General features: G+C 39.5%; 1 protein-coding gene across 9 annotated transcripts in view; it reads right to left on the reverse strand.

The window, feature by feature from the left end:
- Positions 1-12474, reverse strand: part of DYNC1I2 (dynein cytoplasmic 1 intermediate chain 2) — a 67872-nt gene extending 55398 nt beyond the window's left edge. For 2 of the 9 annotated variants that reach the window (XM_043994604.1, XM_043994597.1), the window contains exons 1-2: positions 11616-12067; positions 2530-2646 (exon numbers count right to left, since the gene is read on the reverse strand). In XM_043994604.1, the coding sequence (XP_043850539.1) occupies positions 2530-2646; positions 11616-11645 (147 nt within the window). In that variant the 5' untranslated portion in view covers positions 11646-12067. Of the gene's footprint in view, positions 1-2529; positions 2647-7461; positions 7603-11615; positions 12068-12135 lie in introns of those variants that run through there. The other 7 variants (XM_043994605.1, XM_043994603.1, XM_043994600.1 and 4 more) reach the window with 6 other exon arrangements.
- Positions 12475-15674: the final 3200 nt, after the last annotated feature.

Raw genomic sequence — 15674 nt, forward strand, 5'->3', positions numbered from 1 at the left:
TGTTGGGCCCTATGGATAAAAAAACAATAAATGAAATCAATCCTTACTCTCAAGAAGTTTATATTCTAACTGGGAGAGAAAAAAGATATATAGGATAAATGGAAAGAAAATAAATACAAATGAATAAAAAGTATTTATACTTATATGTAAATACAAGTTAGTTTGAGAGGGAGGGCAACATAGTTGAAGGGATCAGGAATGGCTTCATGCAGGTGGTACTACACAGGAGTGGAGTGTTATTTGTGAGAAACAGAGAGAAATAGAAATATGTGGCTGGATTACAAAGCAAGGGAAGGAGAGTAATGTCCATTTAGAATAGAAAGGTAGTTTAGGATCAGGTCATATAATGCTTTAAAAGCTAAAAAGAGGAGCTTACATTTTATCTTAAAGGCAATAGTGAACCACTGGAATTGACTGAATAGATAAGTGATATGGTCAGATCTGTACTTTAAAGAAAATTACTGACAGAAGTGTGGAGGAAGAAGAGAGAAAAAAGAGGAGAGAAGTAGGGAGAGATTTAAGGCAAAGAAAAGAATTAGGAGGTTGCTAAAATAATCTAAGTGAGAGGTGATGAAAGTCTGAACTAAATTTAGTCTTAGCTATATGTGAGGAATGTTGTGAAGGGAAAAATGACAATATTGGAAATTGACCAGATAGGTGGGGAGAAGCACTGAGTAGAAGACCAAGTATACAAACCTAGGAAATTGGAAGAACAGTGGCATCTCTGAAAGAAATAGAAATTTGGAAGATGGGTAGTTTTGAAAAGCAAGATAACTTCATTTTGGGACATACTGAGTTTGAGATGTCTCAGCAACATTTATCAATTAGGCAAATGATGATGCAGAACTGAAGGTTGGAAGAGAGACTGGAGCTGGATTTCTAGATCTATGAGTCATCTGAATAGTGGTGATAATTAAACCTAAGGGAGATGATGAGGTCAAGGAGATAGAGTATAGAGAGAATAGAGTAGGGGGCCTAGGACAGACCTCTACACGAAACTGGGAGAAAAACAGATGAAAAATGGGACAAATCTGCTTGTATTTCTATAACGACTAATTTTCATCATCTAGGACAGTGTAACCACCACGTCTATACTCTTAACACCTCAGTACCTAATGTATGTTTGGAGAAGTGAAAATGATACTCAAGAAAATGAAAAAAGCATTGTACACAATAACAGTAGTTTTGTGCAATGATCAACTATGATTGACTTATCTCTTCTCAGCAATACAATGATCTAAGTCAATTCCAAAAGACTTATGATGGAAAATGCTCTCCACATCCAGGGAAAGAAGTGAAGAAAGTCTGAATCCAGATCAAAGCATACTATTTTCACTTTCTGTATTTTTTTTTCCTTTTGCAAACTAATTTTTTTTTTGGCAAACTGTTTCTTCTTTCATAACATGACTAAAATGGAAATACATTTTACATGATTGTGTGTGTATGTATGTGTATGTGTATGTATATTCTTGAGGAAGCAATGTTGAAATCACTGAGGGATCAATTTTCAATATGTTTTTTAAAAGAAGACACCAAATGATTGATAAAAGGAAAAATCATACATTGTTGGGATTTCCTCAATTAAATTTCTGATTATTCAAAAGAATAAATACAAGAAAACCAAACAAATAAAGAAATGCTTTTTTCCAAACTATTATACATCTGGGTAGAGTCCATTGAGTTAGTCCATTAGTAAATTAATCTAGGATAGGAACTACAGATGAAGTATAAGCTGGACCCAGAATTAAAGAGAAGGAAGAAAGAAGTCAAATAGAATGTAAATTCCTTGACTGCAAGAACTATTTCATCCTTGTCTTTGTATCCCAAGCATTGTAGTAAACTTAATAAACATCTGTTGAACTGAATAGACTCGCACTTGAAAAAGTGAGCAATGTTTTCAACAATTCCACAGAAAAAAGCCTGATGCAAAATCTCATCTTTTTAACAGCATTAATCTGATAACTGTGAGAATGGATATTAATTATAGAATACTCAAATCTTCAAAGAATAAAAATGATAGGTAACCCAAAGTTCAGTGAAAATGTGCAGGGTGGGTATAAATGGGCTTCAGCAAATGACCAATGATGATTTATACATAATTAATAGGACAAAAGACAGGTTGTTCCAAGGAATACAGGATGGGAAAAGGAAGTGGGCCAATTAGGAAGTTAGAGTGAAGGGTAAAAAGGTGGAAAGCCTATGTCATACATTCACTGTCTTTTTTCAGATAGCGTTTAAGAGACCTAAAGAGGAAATTTCAGCACACAAGGTAGATCTTTTTGGAGAAGACAAGGAAGAATTTGAAAAGCATGGATGAGTTGTTATCTTTAGTACTGGATGGAGCACCCACATCGGTGAAATGATAGATCCATTGAGGAATTCAAGACTTGTTTCAAGTGAGATAGATAAGAAACTGGAGTCAGATTCACAAAACTAAGTCTATCATAGTTTAAAATACTATGAAATCATGAAACGAATAAGCAAGTTATTCAAAACAAATTAATGTAATTATAACCTAATCAAACTTACTTCCTTTTTCTTTCTTTCTTCTTCCTTTCTCTTCTTCTCCTCCCTGATTTGAGCTAACCGCTGCTTCTTTCGCTCCAATTCAGCCTTCAATTCACTTTTGTCTGACATGGTTGCGACCTTAATGAAAATAAAATTATTGAAAAAAATCAGAATGTTGGTAATAACTTATTTTTGTTAAAGTTAGAAACACACTTTGTACAAATCCCATTGGTAAAGCAAATGGTCTTGTAATCTCTTAAGAGTTGGGAGTTGGAAAGATTACAAACATGAACAAGAAACAAAATGATTTCTAGCTGAACAATAGCATATTTTATATTTTTTAAAACAAGAAAATCCTTAACTTACATCCTTAGCCTGGTTTTTAAAGCCTTACACAATCTGCCTTACAGCTACATTTTTAGATTTATTTCACATGATCCACCCTTGGGAAGAAAGGCAGGATGGCATAATGGATAGCCAGCCTCAAAGCCAGGAAGCCCTGGGATTCAAGTCTTGCTCCTAATCCACACGGGCTATGTGAATTTGGTCATGCCATTTATACTCTTAGTTCTCTAGGCAGGTCCCTTAAGGTTATAAATTGCTGAGAAGATGTAGAACTGTATTGGTAAAAGGAGGTTTTCTTGAGGAGGAGGCAAAGGCAGGGGCTAGGGGAGGAAGGATCTCTATACCAATAAAATCACAGGTCTAGTCCCCAGGCTACCCCTTTAGGCACATTCCAGCCAAAGTGACCTAAAGCTGCTTCCCTTCTAACTTAATATTTCATCTCCTATCTCCATCTTTTTTTTAAAAAGCTTATTTTTACAAGTGTTTATTATCTCTTTCATACTGCCTCCCCCAATACAATTAAAAACAAAAAATCTTCACAACAACTACGTATAGTCTAACAAAACAAATTTTCACATTGGCCATGTCGAGATACGTATGTCTCACTTCTCTGTCTGGAAATGAATGCTGTAATCCATCTTCAGACCTCTGGATTCATGGTTTTATCATTTGCATTAATCAGACTTCTAAAATCTTTCACAACTTTTTTTATAATGCTGTCATAGTGTAAACTGCTACTAGTTCTGCTCACTTCACCACGCATCTGGTCATAAGTCTTTCCCAGTTTCCATCACTTCTTTTTTTTTTTGCTTTGTTTTTAGTGAGGCAATTGGAGTTAAGTGACTTGCCCAGGGTCACACAGCTAGTAAGTGTTAAGTGTCTGAGGCTGGATTTGAACTCAGGTACTCCTGACTCCAGGGCCGGTGCTCTATCCACTGCGCCACCTAGCTGCCTCTCCATCACTTCTTATACAGAATCATATTCCATTGTGTTTATATACCACAATTTGTTTAGCCCTTGCTTCATAGATGGGCATCCCCTTAGTTTCCAACAAGAGTTGCTATAAATATTTTCCTCTTTCTTTAATCTTTTTTTTGGGGGAGGGGGGTATAATCTTGGTCTTGTGTGTAGTTTAACAAATTTTATTAAATGAAGTTTAATAACTTTGGGAGTATTGTTACAAATTGCTTTCCATAGTGGCTAGACCAAATCACAGCTCCATCATCAATGTATTAGTGTCTGTTTTCCTGAATTCCTCCAACATTTGCATTGGGTGAAAGTGTAACCTTAGAGTTGTTTTAATTTGCATTTTCCTAATTATCAATGATTTTGCAGAAAAAAACTGCAGATTTTTTTTACCAGTTACCTGTTTCCTTATAAATTTTAACTATATTAGATTTGTTTACACAAAAAATTTATAATCAAAATGTTTTTGCTCTAATCATCACCAATTCCTAGAATGTACACCTTCCTCATTACTGTCTCTTGGAATTCCTAGCTTCTTTCAAAGCTTAACTTGGGTACCACCTCCTATATAATTCCTTCCTCCACAACCTTAGTTGGTAGTGCTCTCTTCCTCCTAAAATTTTCAACTCTCTACTTATCTGTGTATCTTTTTTTCCCTCTCGTTTTCTATCTTCCACACCTTAAAACCTCTCTATGGTTTCATCTGACTTCTCCTTCGTGCCAACCTCAGAGCGCAAGGTGAATCTCTTTGTCAATACCAGCCACTCTACTTCTGTGTGTCCTCCAGTACTCTGTCTTTGATCTTCTTTTCACTCTTTCAGTAATCTCATCCATTCCCAAAGCTTCAATTACCTGCCGTAAGAAGATAATTCTGAAATCTATATATCCAGGCCCAAGTCCTTCCCAAGCTCTTCAGTTCCACTTCAACTGTTTGACATCTTTACCTCAAGGTCTCACAAACACTCTGAACTCAACACGACTTAAACAGAACTAATCATCTTTTGCTTTGTGCTCTGTTCCATAGAGGACATTCTACTCTCCTTTCTCACCTTCACCTCATGTGACTCCAAGCTTCTTTCAAAGCTCAACTCAAGTACCAATTCTTCCAGAAAGACTACCCTGACTCTGCCACTTGCTAGTGTCCTCTGTTTAAGTTCTGCTTTTACAAATATAAAATGTATTTGTTCGCGTTGTTTCCACAATAGAATGGGAAGGTCCTTGAGGACAGTCACAGTTTAGTTTTTAAATTTTACATCCCCAGAATCTAGCACAGAACCTGACACTTTTTAGGCACTTGGTAAACACTTCCAGAACTGAACAGGTACCCTTGCATTTAATCTAGCTTTCATAAATTTCCAAAGTAGCCTTCCTAATGGTCCTTTCTGTGCTCCTAATAGCATAGAGAGAGAATAAAATATAATTAGCATTTAAGTTCTTTCACAATCCGACTCCTTTGTAGCTTTATTTCACCTTGCTGCTTTTCTTTCCATACCTTATGTTCCAACCAAACTAGATCATTACCTTTCTCTTGATTCCCTCTTTCAGTCTCCATCTTAAAGCATTTGTGTAGATTTTTCCCCATTTCTTTCCTTTTGTATTTCACAATGCCTGAGAATTACCATCTTCATTTCCACAGCTCAGGTAGTACCTTATCCATGGAGCCCTCTTTGACTGCAGAATCCTAGATTTAGAATTTGAAGGGCTCCTCATTGTGGTATTCCCCAAGATTCTGTCCTAGGTCCCTTTCTCTTCTTCCTCTGCGATTTCTCTTGGTAATCTCATCAGCTCCCATAGGTTTAACAGATCTATATATCCAGTATAAGTCTCTCATGAATTTCAATTCCATATTACCAACTGACTTAGATATTTCAGACTAGATGTCTTAGAGGCATGAAACTCAGTATGTTCAAAAATGAACTCATCTTTCCTCCCAAATCATCCCCTCTTCCAAACCTCCTATCCATTCTCTCATGTTTAAAACCTCAGTATATCCTCAACTCCTTATTCTCTCTCATCCCACTTATTTAGTGAGTTGTCACATACTGCTCTTTCTACCTACAAAACATCTTCACTCACTCAGATAAGACCCTAGTTCAAGTCCTAATTACTTCTTGTTTAGATTGTTGCAATCACCTCCTGATTAGTCTCTAGGTCTTTCAACTTTCAGCACTGTTGTTCATTCTACACACTGCTGTCAAAGAGATTTTCCTTAAGCACAGATGTGATCATGGTCCTTCCCTACTCAGCTCCAAAGGTTCTCAGCTGCTTCTAAGATAAAATGTAAACTTTTTTTTTCAGCTTTTAAAACCCGATACAACCTAACCCTAATCTACCCTGTCATCCTCAAGGACATCCTCCTTCACTGTGATCAAGCCAAACTGATCTGTTTCTCACAAATAATACCCTATCTCTTGTCACCACAACTTTTTACTGGCTATTCCCAATGCTTCTTAGAATCCATTTCTTCCTTCAAGATAACAAAGAACTCAAGTACTACCTTCTATAGTGAAGCCTTTCCTGAACTCTTCAATTGCTACTGCCTTCTCTCTCAAATTATCTTATTATTTTTTTTTTCTTTAAGTGAGGCAATTGGGGTTAAGTGACTTGGCCAGGGTCACACAGTTAGTAAGTGCTAAGTGTCTGAGGCCGGATTTGAACTCAGGTACTCCTGACTCCAGGGCCGGTGCTCTATCTACTGCGCCACCTAGCTGCTCCCAAATTATATTGAGAGGAGTAGAGAATATAAGATTCCATTATGTTTACAGTTTGTTGATCAGGAGGAAAAAAAGGGTTTGCCTAGTCTCTAAAGGTTCATTTCCAACAAGGTATTTCCCATGTATATGTTAGGAGCAAACAAAATTCTTTGGTAGATATCAATCACAGGTTTATCAATATCAAGTGGGGCATAAATAGGGAGCCGGTGAAGAATATCATCTACAGAGTTCAAAAAGAAGAGGGATTTTTTACAGATGACAAAGCCCTTTATTTCTGAAAAAAAAAATTGTAATTTTATTTTTGTTAATACTTAAATGTTTTTTTTTTGGTCTTTACTATGAGTGGTATTTCTTTTTTACTGGTACTTTTTGGTTTCTGTTGCTAGTATCTAAGAATGAGGACTTGTTATCTTATACTTTGTTACCCTGTGAAACTAATTTTTTATCCAAATTTTTTTTTTGTCGAGTTTCTCGGATTTCCCAGGCATATATGGTTTATCATACTGATTTTTTTCATGTCTTATTAACATAGGGAGCATTTCTAAAACTATTTTACAGAGTAGTGAAATTGGACAACTTTGTTCTGTACCTTCTTATATTGGGAATGCTTCTACTGTTTTCCATTGCCTATGTAGTCATCTCAGTAGACTGTTTTTGTGATGCTAAGGATGAGCACCTATACTGTCACAAGGGACTTAGCATTTTTAAGTTGACCTGAATAACCGATATACACGGTAGGGTGGGAAGAGAGAGATAATAAGCATTATATATAGTGCCCCAGAGTGATTTACACATCTCTACATTGTGTCTACCCTGTAAGTTGTTGAATAATTAAGGGGGAGGGGAGGCAGACCAGTGAGAGGTGGTTGGTTAGAGAAGAAAAACCAAAAAGGAGGAACAGTTTAGAAAATGGAATAATAATACTCACCTTAACTGAAAGAGGAATCTATTGAAACTGTAGCTGGTGAGGTGACCTCCCAGGATGAAACAAAACGGATGGAAAAGAAAGGAGTATACTCTGTGTTGAATGGTAAATCTCTTGCTGAGTGGTTTGGGGGGCACCCACAGACTGTGGCAAAGCAAAGTATAGAAAAAAGAATCACTGGTCTGATAATTGATTTTAAATTCTATGACACTAAGCAGATCACTCTATGGAAGTGGCCCTAATCTGTACTTTCAGATGAGGTAAAGGGAAATATAAAGACTGAGGCAGCAGCAGGAGAAACCTGAGCCAGAAAAATATTGTTTGTGTTGCCGTAGTCCATTAGACTGTGGGCTCTTTGAGAGCAGGGACTAATTTTATTTATTTATTTATTCATTCTTTCTTTAAAAACAAAAAAACCACTATCCCCAGTTCCTGGAAGATATTAGTGACTTAATAAATTCTTGCTGACTGGAAAAAAAAAGTCATCTAAGCTGGCCTCTTCACTTTATTGATGAGGTTACTGAGGATGTTGTTATGGTTTGTCCTTTGTTCTCGAAAAGGACCATGACATTGGGATTTGCAGTGAGAGAGGCCCATGAAAGGTCACCAAGTTCACTCCTCCAGAGCCATCTGGGTACAGAGGCAAAATATACATCAGGATGACTGAAGACCGCCCCGATGTTTAAGGTAGTTGGGGTTAAGTGACTTGCCCAGGGTCACACAGCTAGTAAGTGTCTGAAGTGAGATTAAAACTCATGTCCTCCCAATTTCAGGGCCAGTGCTCTATCCACTGTGTCACCTAGCTGCCCCAGTAATTGAGGTTCAGAAAAGCAAAGCAAACTGTCCACAATCACACAAATATTAAGTGGCACAGTTCTCATTTAAATGGAAGTTTTCAACTCCAGTCTCACCATTGTTCTATTACACCATGTCCCCATTTTAAAATGGTCACTTTCTCCTTAAACTTTTTGCCTCTTCACATCCAACCTTGTATAATACCCTCCCTATTAGATGGTAAGCTTCTTGGGAATAGGAACTGTGTAATTCTTCCTCTCTCTTCTCCCTTCCCTCTCCCCTTCCAATAACTGTCATGGGATCTTACACACAGAAAGTGCTTCCTAAATATTTGTTTAAATTAATCGACACTCTCAATCACCTTCTTCTCCTTTACACTATCTTTTCTCTAGGCTTCCATGACATTATTCTATCCTGATTGTCCTTCCTATCTGACCTCTCCTCAATCTCCTCTGCCAGATTTCCATCCAGGTCACCCCTCGCTGTTCCCTAGAACTCTCTCCTGGGCCCTCTTCTCTTTTCCTTCTATGCTATTTCACTTGGTCATCTCATCACCTTCCATGGGATGATCATCCCATGACAGTCACCACCATCTCTGTGCTGATGATCCTGAAATCTACTTGTCCAGCCCTAACCTCTCTCCAGACCCCCAGTCTTGCATTTCTTGCTGCCTACTTCTTAAACTAGATGTCTCCAAGACATCCTTAACTCAACATGTCAAAAAATGAACTCATTATCTCCGTTGCTATCTAGAGTACCACCACACTCCCAATCATGAAGGCTCACAACCTACATGTCATCCTCAACTGCTCACTCTCTATTACCCTCCATATATAATCTGTTGTCAAGCCCCATAGAGTTTACCTTTGCAAGATTTCTTCCTTCTCTCCTTTGACATTGCAATACCCTGACAGAAGCTCTCATCACTTCATAACTGAACTACTACAATAGCCTTCTGGTCTCCCTGTCTCCAATTTCTCCCCATTACAAAAATTTATCTTCCTAAAACATAGGTCTTACCATGTCCTACTCCCTCCCTCCCATTCAATAAACGCCATTGGCTCCCTATCACCTCAAGGATCAAATATAAAATCCTGTTTGGTGTTCAAAGTCCATCTTAATCTGCCCTACTCCTCACTGACAAATATACATTTTCTGGCTTCTTATACCTTATCCAGTTACTCTGGGATCCAGTGACACTGCCCTTGTTTCTTTTCCTCAGACAAGACACTCTATCACTGCATTTTCACTGGCTGTCCCTAATGCCTGAAATTCTCCCCCTCCTTCCTTCAAGTCCCAGCTAAAATCCCACCTTCTACAAGTGGTCTTTCTTGATTTCCCTTAATGCAAATGCCTTCCTTCTATTACTTATTTCCAATTTATCTTGTATACATCTTTGTACATAGTTGCTTGTATGCTGTTTCCCCATTAGACTGTAAGCTCCTTGAAAGCAGGTACCATCTTTTTGGCTTTATTGGTATACCCAGGGCTTAAGCACAGTAACTGGCACATAGTAAGGATTTAATAAATGCTTACTGATTGATTAACTCATTTCATTGTTGAATTGAATAGCCACAAAAAATTCCTCAAAATGCAAAAATTGCTAGCAAGTGCTACTTTTATAAGAAGGGCAACAAATGGGCAAGAAGGAATCTCAAAGGCAAAATATGCAAAGCTGAATTTAATCCCTTCTACACTCAATTTTTCGATAAACTTCACTATTTTTGTTGGGGGCACCACATTCCTAATCACCCTAATTTCCATCTCTGTCCCTAACCCCTCTTATACAATCAATTGCTAAATCAAGAGTCTACTTCCACACCCTCTCTCAATTCATCCCCCTTTTTTATTCACATGGCTACTACACTTCTTTAGAGCCTTATTACCTTTCACCTGGATTATAGCAAGAGCCTCCTAATTGAGAGCTTTTAGTATTTCCCCTTTCTAATCTATCTTCCACATACCTGTCAAAATAATCTTACTAAAGCATAAATCTGAATATGTTGCTCCCTTCCTCAAGAAATTTCAGTGGCTCCCTATTGCCTCTAGGGAAACGCAAACTTTTTAGCTAGACATTTAAAGTCCTTCACAATCTGGCTCCAAGTATTTCCAGATTTATTTCACATTACTCCCCTTAACACACTTGCCATTCCAACCAAATTGGTCTACTAGCTTGTTCCCTGTACATGACATTCCATTTCCCTACTCCATGCCTTTACCAGGCTGTCTTCCATGCCTGAAATGTAATTCCTCCTCTCCCCTCCAGCTCTCAGAAACCCCAGCTTCCTTCAAACTCACTTCATGTGCCATCTCCTATTGGAAACCTTTCCTCATCCTCTTAGCTTTTGGTGTCCTCTGCTTCAACTCCAATTATTAGGTACCTTTTTTGTTTGTTTCTTATACTGTACATGTAAATAGAATGCACAATCAGTAGAATGTAAGTTTCTGGAGGGAGAGAGGAGTGTTGTGGTTTGTTCTTGTAGCCCCAGACCTAGCATAATGCACTGCACAAGGAAGAAGGATTGTATTAAGACATGAATGCATTGTACAAGCAAGGCCTCAAGAAATAATTAAATGGCCATAGTTTATCATCCTTGGTTCCAGAAAGAGCTGAATGTCTATCTAGTGAAAATTTAGGGGTCTTTGCAGAAATATTATAATGAGAAAGTAAACTGTATTCTACTTCAAATCATTAATTTATTAGATAAGTCAATTTCTCTGTGCTTCTCTTTAAAACTGCATTAACGCTTTTGAAAGTTGTGGCTTTAAAAATGTTTCAATGTATTTGGTGGGAAAAGTCTAAAGAAACACACAAAAAAATCATTTTGTTATATTACCATAATGGCGAGTTAGGGGGAAAAAATTCAACTACCTATTAAAGTGCAAAGGAAATTTCAGGAGGCAAATACTTCCCCATGGTGGGTAAGGAAGGCTCTGAACTTCAAACTGACAACCATCCACTCCCCCAAATAATAGAAAGTATTTCCCCAATATACTTTTTTAAAAATTCAAAACAAAAGCTGAAACACTTGCACACACCTGAAAATAGGAACCATACGAGAATTATTTCTCTTTACTCTAGCTCTGTACTACATAAATGTGGTTCAGGGGTTCTTGGATCCCTACAGCCGTCTGGAAGAATGGAACCCTTCTCAGAATATTTTTAAATGTATGAAGTAAAATACAAAGGAAACCAAATACTTGTATTAAAAACAAACCAAGTTCACGGACCCATGGTTATGAATATCTACTATATAGTCCACTGGGTATCTCCTACACTGCACACATTATCCGACCAGCTGCCAGATCACATAGGAGCTACTGTACTAAATGCAGAAGAGAAAACATCAAGTTGCCCAAACCTCGGATCTCGTCCTCAGCGAGCTCTCCATAGGTGTACGTCTGATTAGATTTTTTTTTTTTTAATTTTAGCTGCAGACGTGCAAGTAAAATTTCACGGACATGCACAACCTGGACTGCCGCGATCTCCCTCGGGGAGACTGGGAGGAGGGGGAGAACGTCACGGATCCAGAGTTTGGGGAGCTCAAGGAGGTTCCGACGCCCTGTTGGGCCAAGTCACCCATTGGGGAGTTTTTACAGGAAAGGAGGCGGGGTCGAAGGGGGAAGTATGGGCTTGAGTGTCTCTTGAGGACGCATCTTGCGAGAGTCCGGAGGTCCGAGTGCCTCGCTCCCGAAGGGAGGTCCCGGGCCGGGCCGGGCATGGGCGGTGCCCTCCTTCCTCTCAGAGCCGCCTGGGGCCCACGCCGGGGCAGGCCCGACTGACAGCGGTGACCCAGGACAGGCAAGCGGACTGCACTCTTCCGGCCTAGCCCATGGGCTCGGGCGGGAGGGGGGGGGTGCGGGAGGGAAAGGCCGACCCACCTGACGGGGGGGGGGGGGCGGGATACGGAGAGCCCGCCTGACTGACCGCGACTCGCCCGGAACTGGGTCGTCTGCTTCTGCCGCTCCCCCGACTCTGACGGCTCCGCGGCTCTCGCCGGTTCCTCCGCTTTTCCGATCACACAAAGAGGGATGGGCGGCGGCTACGGCCAGCGCCAAGGGACAATAAGCTTCGCTAGGACGCAGGTTGCTCGTGGGACGAAAGGGCGGAGCCTTATGGATCTCCTCAAATTATCTTCAAGTAAGCCACCTTCCTGATGCGAGGAGGGAAACGAGGAACTCGACGAACTTTGTCCCCACCAAGTTTGCAGCCTTCCGAAAGTCAGAGAAATCACCCCGAATTTACACAAGGTGGGAAGGCAATCACGGCGTGGGGAAACAGGCGATTGTCTAGAAAACTACAATTCCCAAGATGACACGGAGGCCAAGTGAGATGCGCGATGGATTCTGGGAGTTGTGGTCTTTCCTCCCCTTTTATGCTGGGACTTGTAGTATGTAAACTGCGAGTCTGCGGCGTCATCTCTTCTTACCCTTTGCTTTTCATAGTGCTCTTAAAGAAAAATTAATGACGCTTCCAGCACCTCTCTCAGATTTATATCCTTGTATATTTTTTCTTTCGGAGTTTGCTATATATAGGAGAAGCAATGTAGTATATAGAAAGCTGGCCTTCAAGCCAGGAAACCTGAGTTGAAGTGCTGCTTGGGCAAGTCACTTAACCTCAGTGTTCTAGGCAATTCTCAAGACGGAATCTGAACTTTTTTGACTCATAGGCCCCCTTTGTCAGGCTAATGAAGCCTATGGATCCTTTCTCAGAATAATGTTTTTGCTAAATTTCAGCTAGAAAATAAAGAGGTAACATGATGGAAAAGATTCTCCAAATCCAGAAACAACAAACAAACGGTGGAATATAGCTGCTGATTGAACCATACTATTTCTTTTGGTTTGGGTGCTATTGTTTTTCTTTTTTGAGGTTTTTCCTTTTTGCTCTGATTCTTCCCTTATAACATGACTAATGCAGAAATTTGCTTAGTATTATATATATAGTATTTTATATATATATCTATATATATATCTATATATATATATCAGATTACCTGCTGTCTAGGGGAGGGGGGAGGGGGGAAAGTTTTTTTTTTTTTAGTGAGGCTATTGGGGTTAAGTGACTTGCCCAGGGTCACACAGCTAGTAAGTGTTAAGTGTCTGAGGTCGGATTTGAACTCAAGTATTCCTGACTCCAGGGCCGGTGCTCTATCCACTGCGCCACCTAGCTGCCCCAGAAGAAAAGTTTGTAATTGGAAATCTTATAAAAACAAATGTTGAAAACTATATATGTAACTGGAAAATAATAAAATATTTTTATTAAAAAAAGAAAGAAAATAAAGAGGTAATTTCCCCCCTTTCTAAGGTCATGGACCCCATGAGGTCTATCCATAGATCAAGTTAATTGCTACTTGCTAAATAGATTTAAAAAATGGTCACCCATTCCTTGCTCTATGTACAGGGAAAGTTGCTGAAATAAGCAACAGCAACAACTTTATCATAAGGATAGAGAGGGACAGTCTTAAGACCAGGAAGACCTAGGGTTGAGTCCACCTGCCCTATACACATGCCATCTGATCCTGTACAAGGCTCTTAACCATTCAGTGCCCAAAGCGGATTCTCTAAGACTATACATTGCAAAAAAGATACCAACCTGCAATAGTAGAGGGAGGCTTGTCATCTGAGAATTCCCTATACTAGTGAAATCACTAGTTTGAGTACCTCTCCTTAATAAGGTTGATATTCAATAAATACACAAATTTATGAGGTATTACTAATATCCTTTGTAAGAATTTTATCTAAAAATATACTTTTTTCAAGGGAGGCTGATGTCAGACTACTCTCATTTGCCTTTTTTGACAGGATAACTTGGACAAGCACATTTGGAGACAGAGATGTGTAATAGCTGATAATAATAACTGATATTTTTCAATCAATAAATAAACATTTATTAAACAGCTACTGTGTTCCAGGCACTGTGCTAGGGGTTGGGGATACCAAAAAAAAAAAAAAAGACAAAAGACAGTCTCTGCCTTCAAGGAGTTCACAAACTAATGGGGGAGACAACATGCAAACAAATATAGACAAAGCAAGCTATACACGGGATAGATAGGAAATAATTAACAGAGGGAGGGCACTAGAATCAAGAGAAATTAGAAAACACATATTGTAAATGATGAGATTTTGCTTGTTCTTCATTCTCAAAGGGACCATGACATTGGGAAGTGATGTCATGATTTGTAGTGAATTGGATTCAAGGGAGGGAGGGCTGTACAAGATCACCAACCTCACTCTCTCCTCCAGAGTCATTTGCCTTAGAGATAGCCACAGTTATTTAAGACAGTTGGAGTTAAGTGATTTGCCCAGGGTCACAAAGCTAGTAAGTGTCTGAGGTGAGATTTGAACTCTGGTCCTCCCAACTTTTGGACCAGTGCTTTTTCCACTGCACCACCCAGCTAGCTGCCCAAAAGATAGGATTTGGGGGGGGTGGAAGGGGGGGGCAGCTAAGTGGTGCAGTGGATAAAGCACCAGCCCTGGAGTCAGGAGGACCTAAGTTCAAATCTAGCCTCAGACACTTACTAGCTGTGTGACCCTGGGCAAGTCACTTAACCCTCATTGCCCTGCCCACCCCCACCCCCCAATAAAGAAGAAGAAGCTAGTGAAGTCAGTAGTCATTGATGAGGAGGGAGACCATTTCAGGCAGAGAAAATGTGCAGAGCTGAGATTATGGAGTGTCTTGTTTGTAGAACAGCCAGGAGTCCAGTTTCACTGGATCAAAGAGTAAGTGGTAGAGAGTAAGGTGTAAGAAGACTAGAAAAGTAGAAGGGAGTTTGGTTATGAAGAACTTTGAATTCTGAGCAGAGGAATTTTTATTTAATATCGGAAGCAATAGAGAGCTGCTGGAGTTTCTTAAGTAAGGAGGTTATGTGGTTGGAGCTGCATTTTAGGAAAATCACTTTAGTGACTGAATGGAGGATGGATTGTAGTGGGGAGTGACTTGAGGCAGGCAGACTCACCAGCAGACTATTGCAGTAATCAAGGTATAATGTGATAAACTACACTAGAAGGGTAGCAGGGTCAGAGGAGAGAAGGGGGGTATATTTGAAAGATATTGCAAAGGTGAAATTGACAGGCAACAGTTTAGATATAGGGGTGAGAGATGGTGAGGAATCCAGACTGGCTTCTGAGAGACCAGAAGGATAGTTTTGTCCTCTACAATATTACAGAAGGTGTGAGGGTCGGGAGGGATTTAGGGGGGAAGATAATGAGTTCCATTTTGGATGTGTTGAGTTTAAGATGTCTTTTTGTTGTTGAGTCATTTTCCAATCATGTCTTTGTGACCCCATTTGGGGTTTTCTTGACAAGGATACTGGAGTTGTTTGCCATTTCCTTCTCATTTTACAGATGAGGAAACTAAAGTAAACAGGGTTAAGTGACTTGCCCAGAATGAAAAAAACTATTTAGTCTGATGCCAGATTTGA

Source organism: Dromiciops gliroides, chromosome 3 (assembly GCF_019393635.1).
Source record: "Dromiciops gliroides isolate mDroGli1 chromosome 3, mDroGli1.pri, whole genome shotgun sequence".
NCBI classification, from domain to species: domain Eukaryota; kingdom Metazoa; phylum Chordata; class Mammalia; order Microbiotheria; family Microbiotheriidae; genus Dromiciops; species Dromiciops gliroides.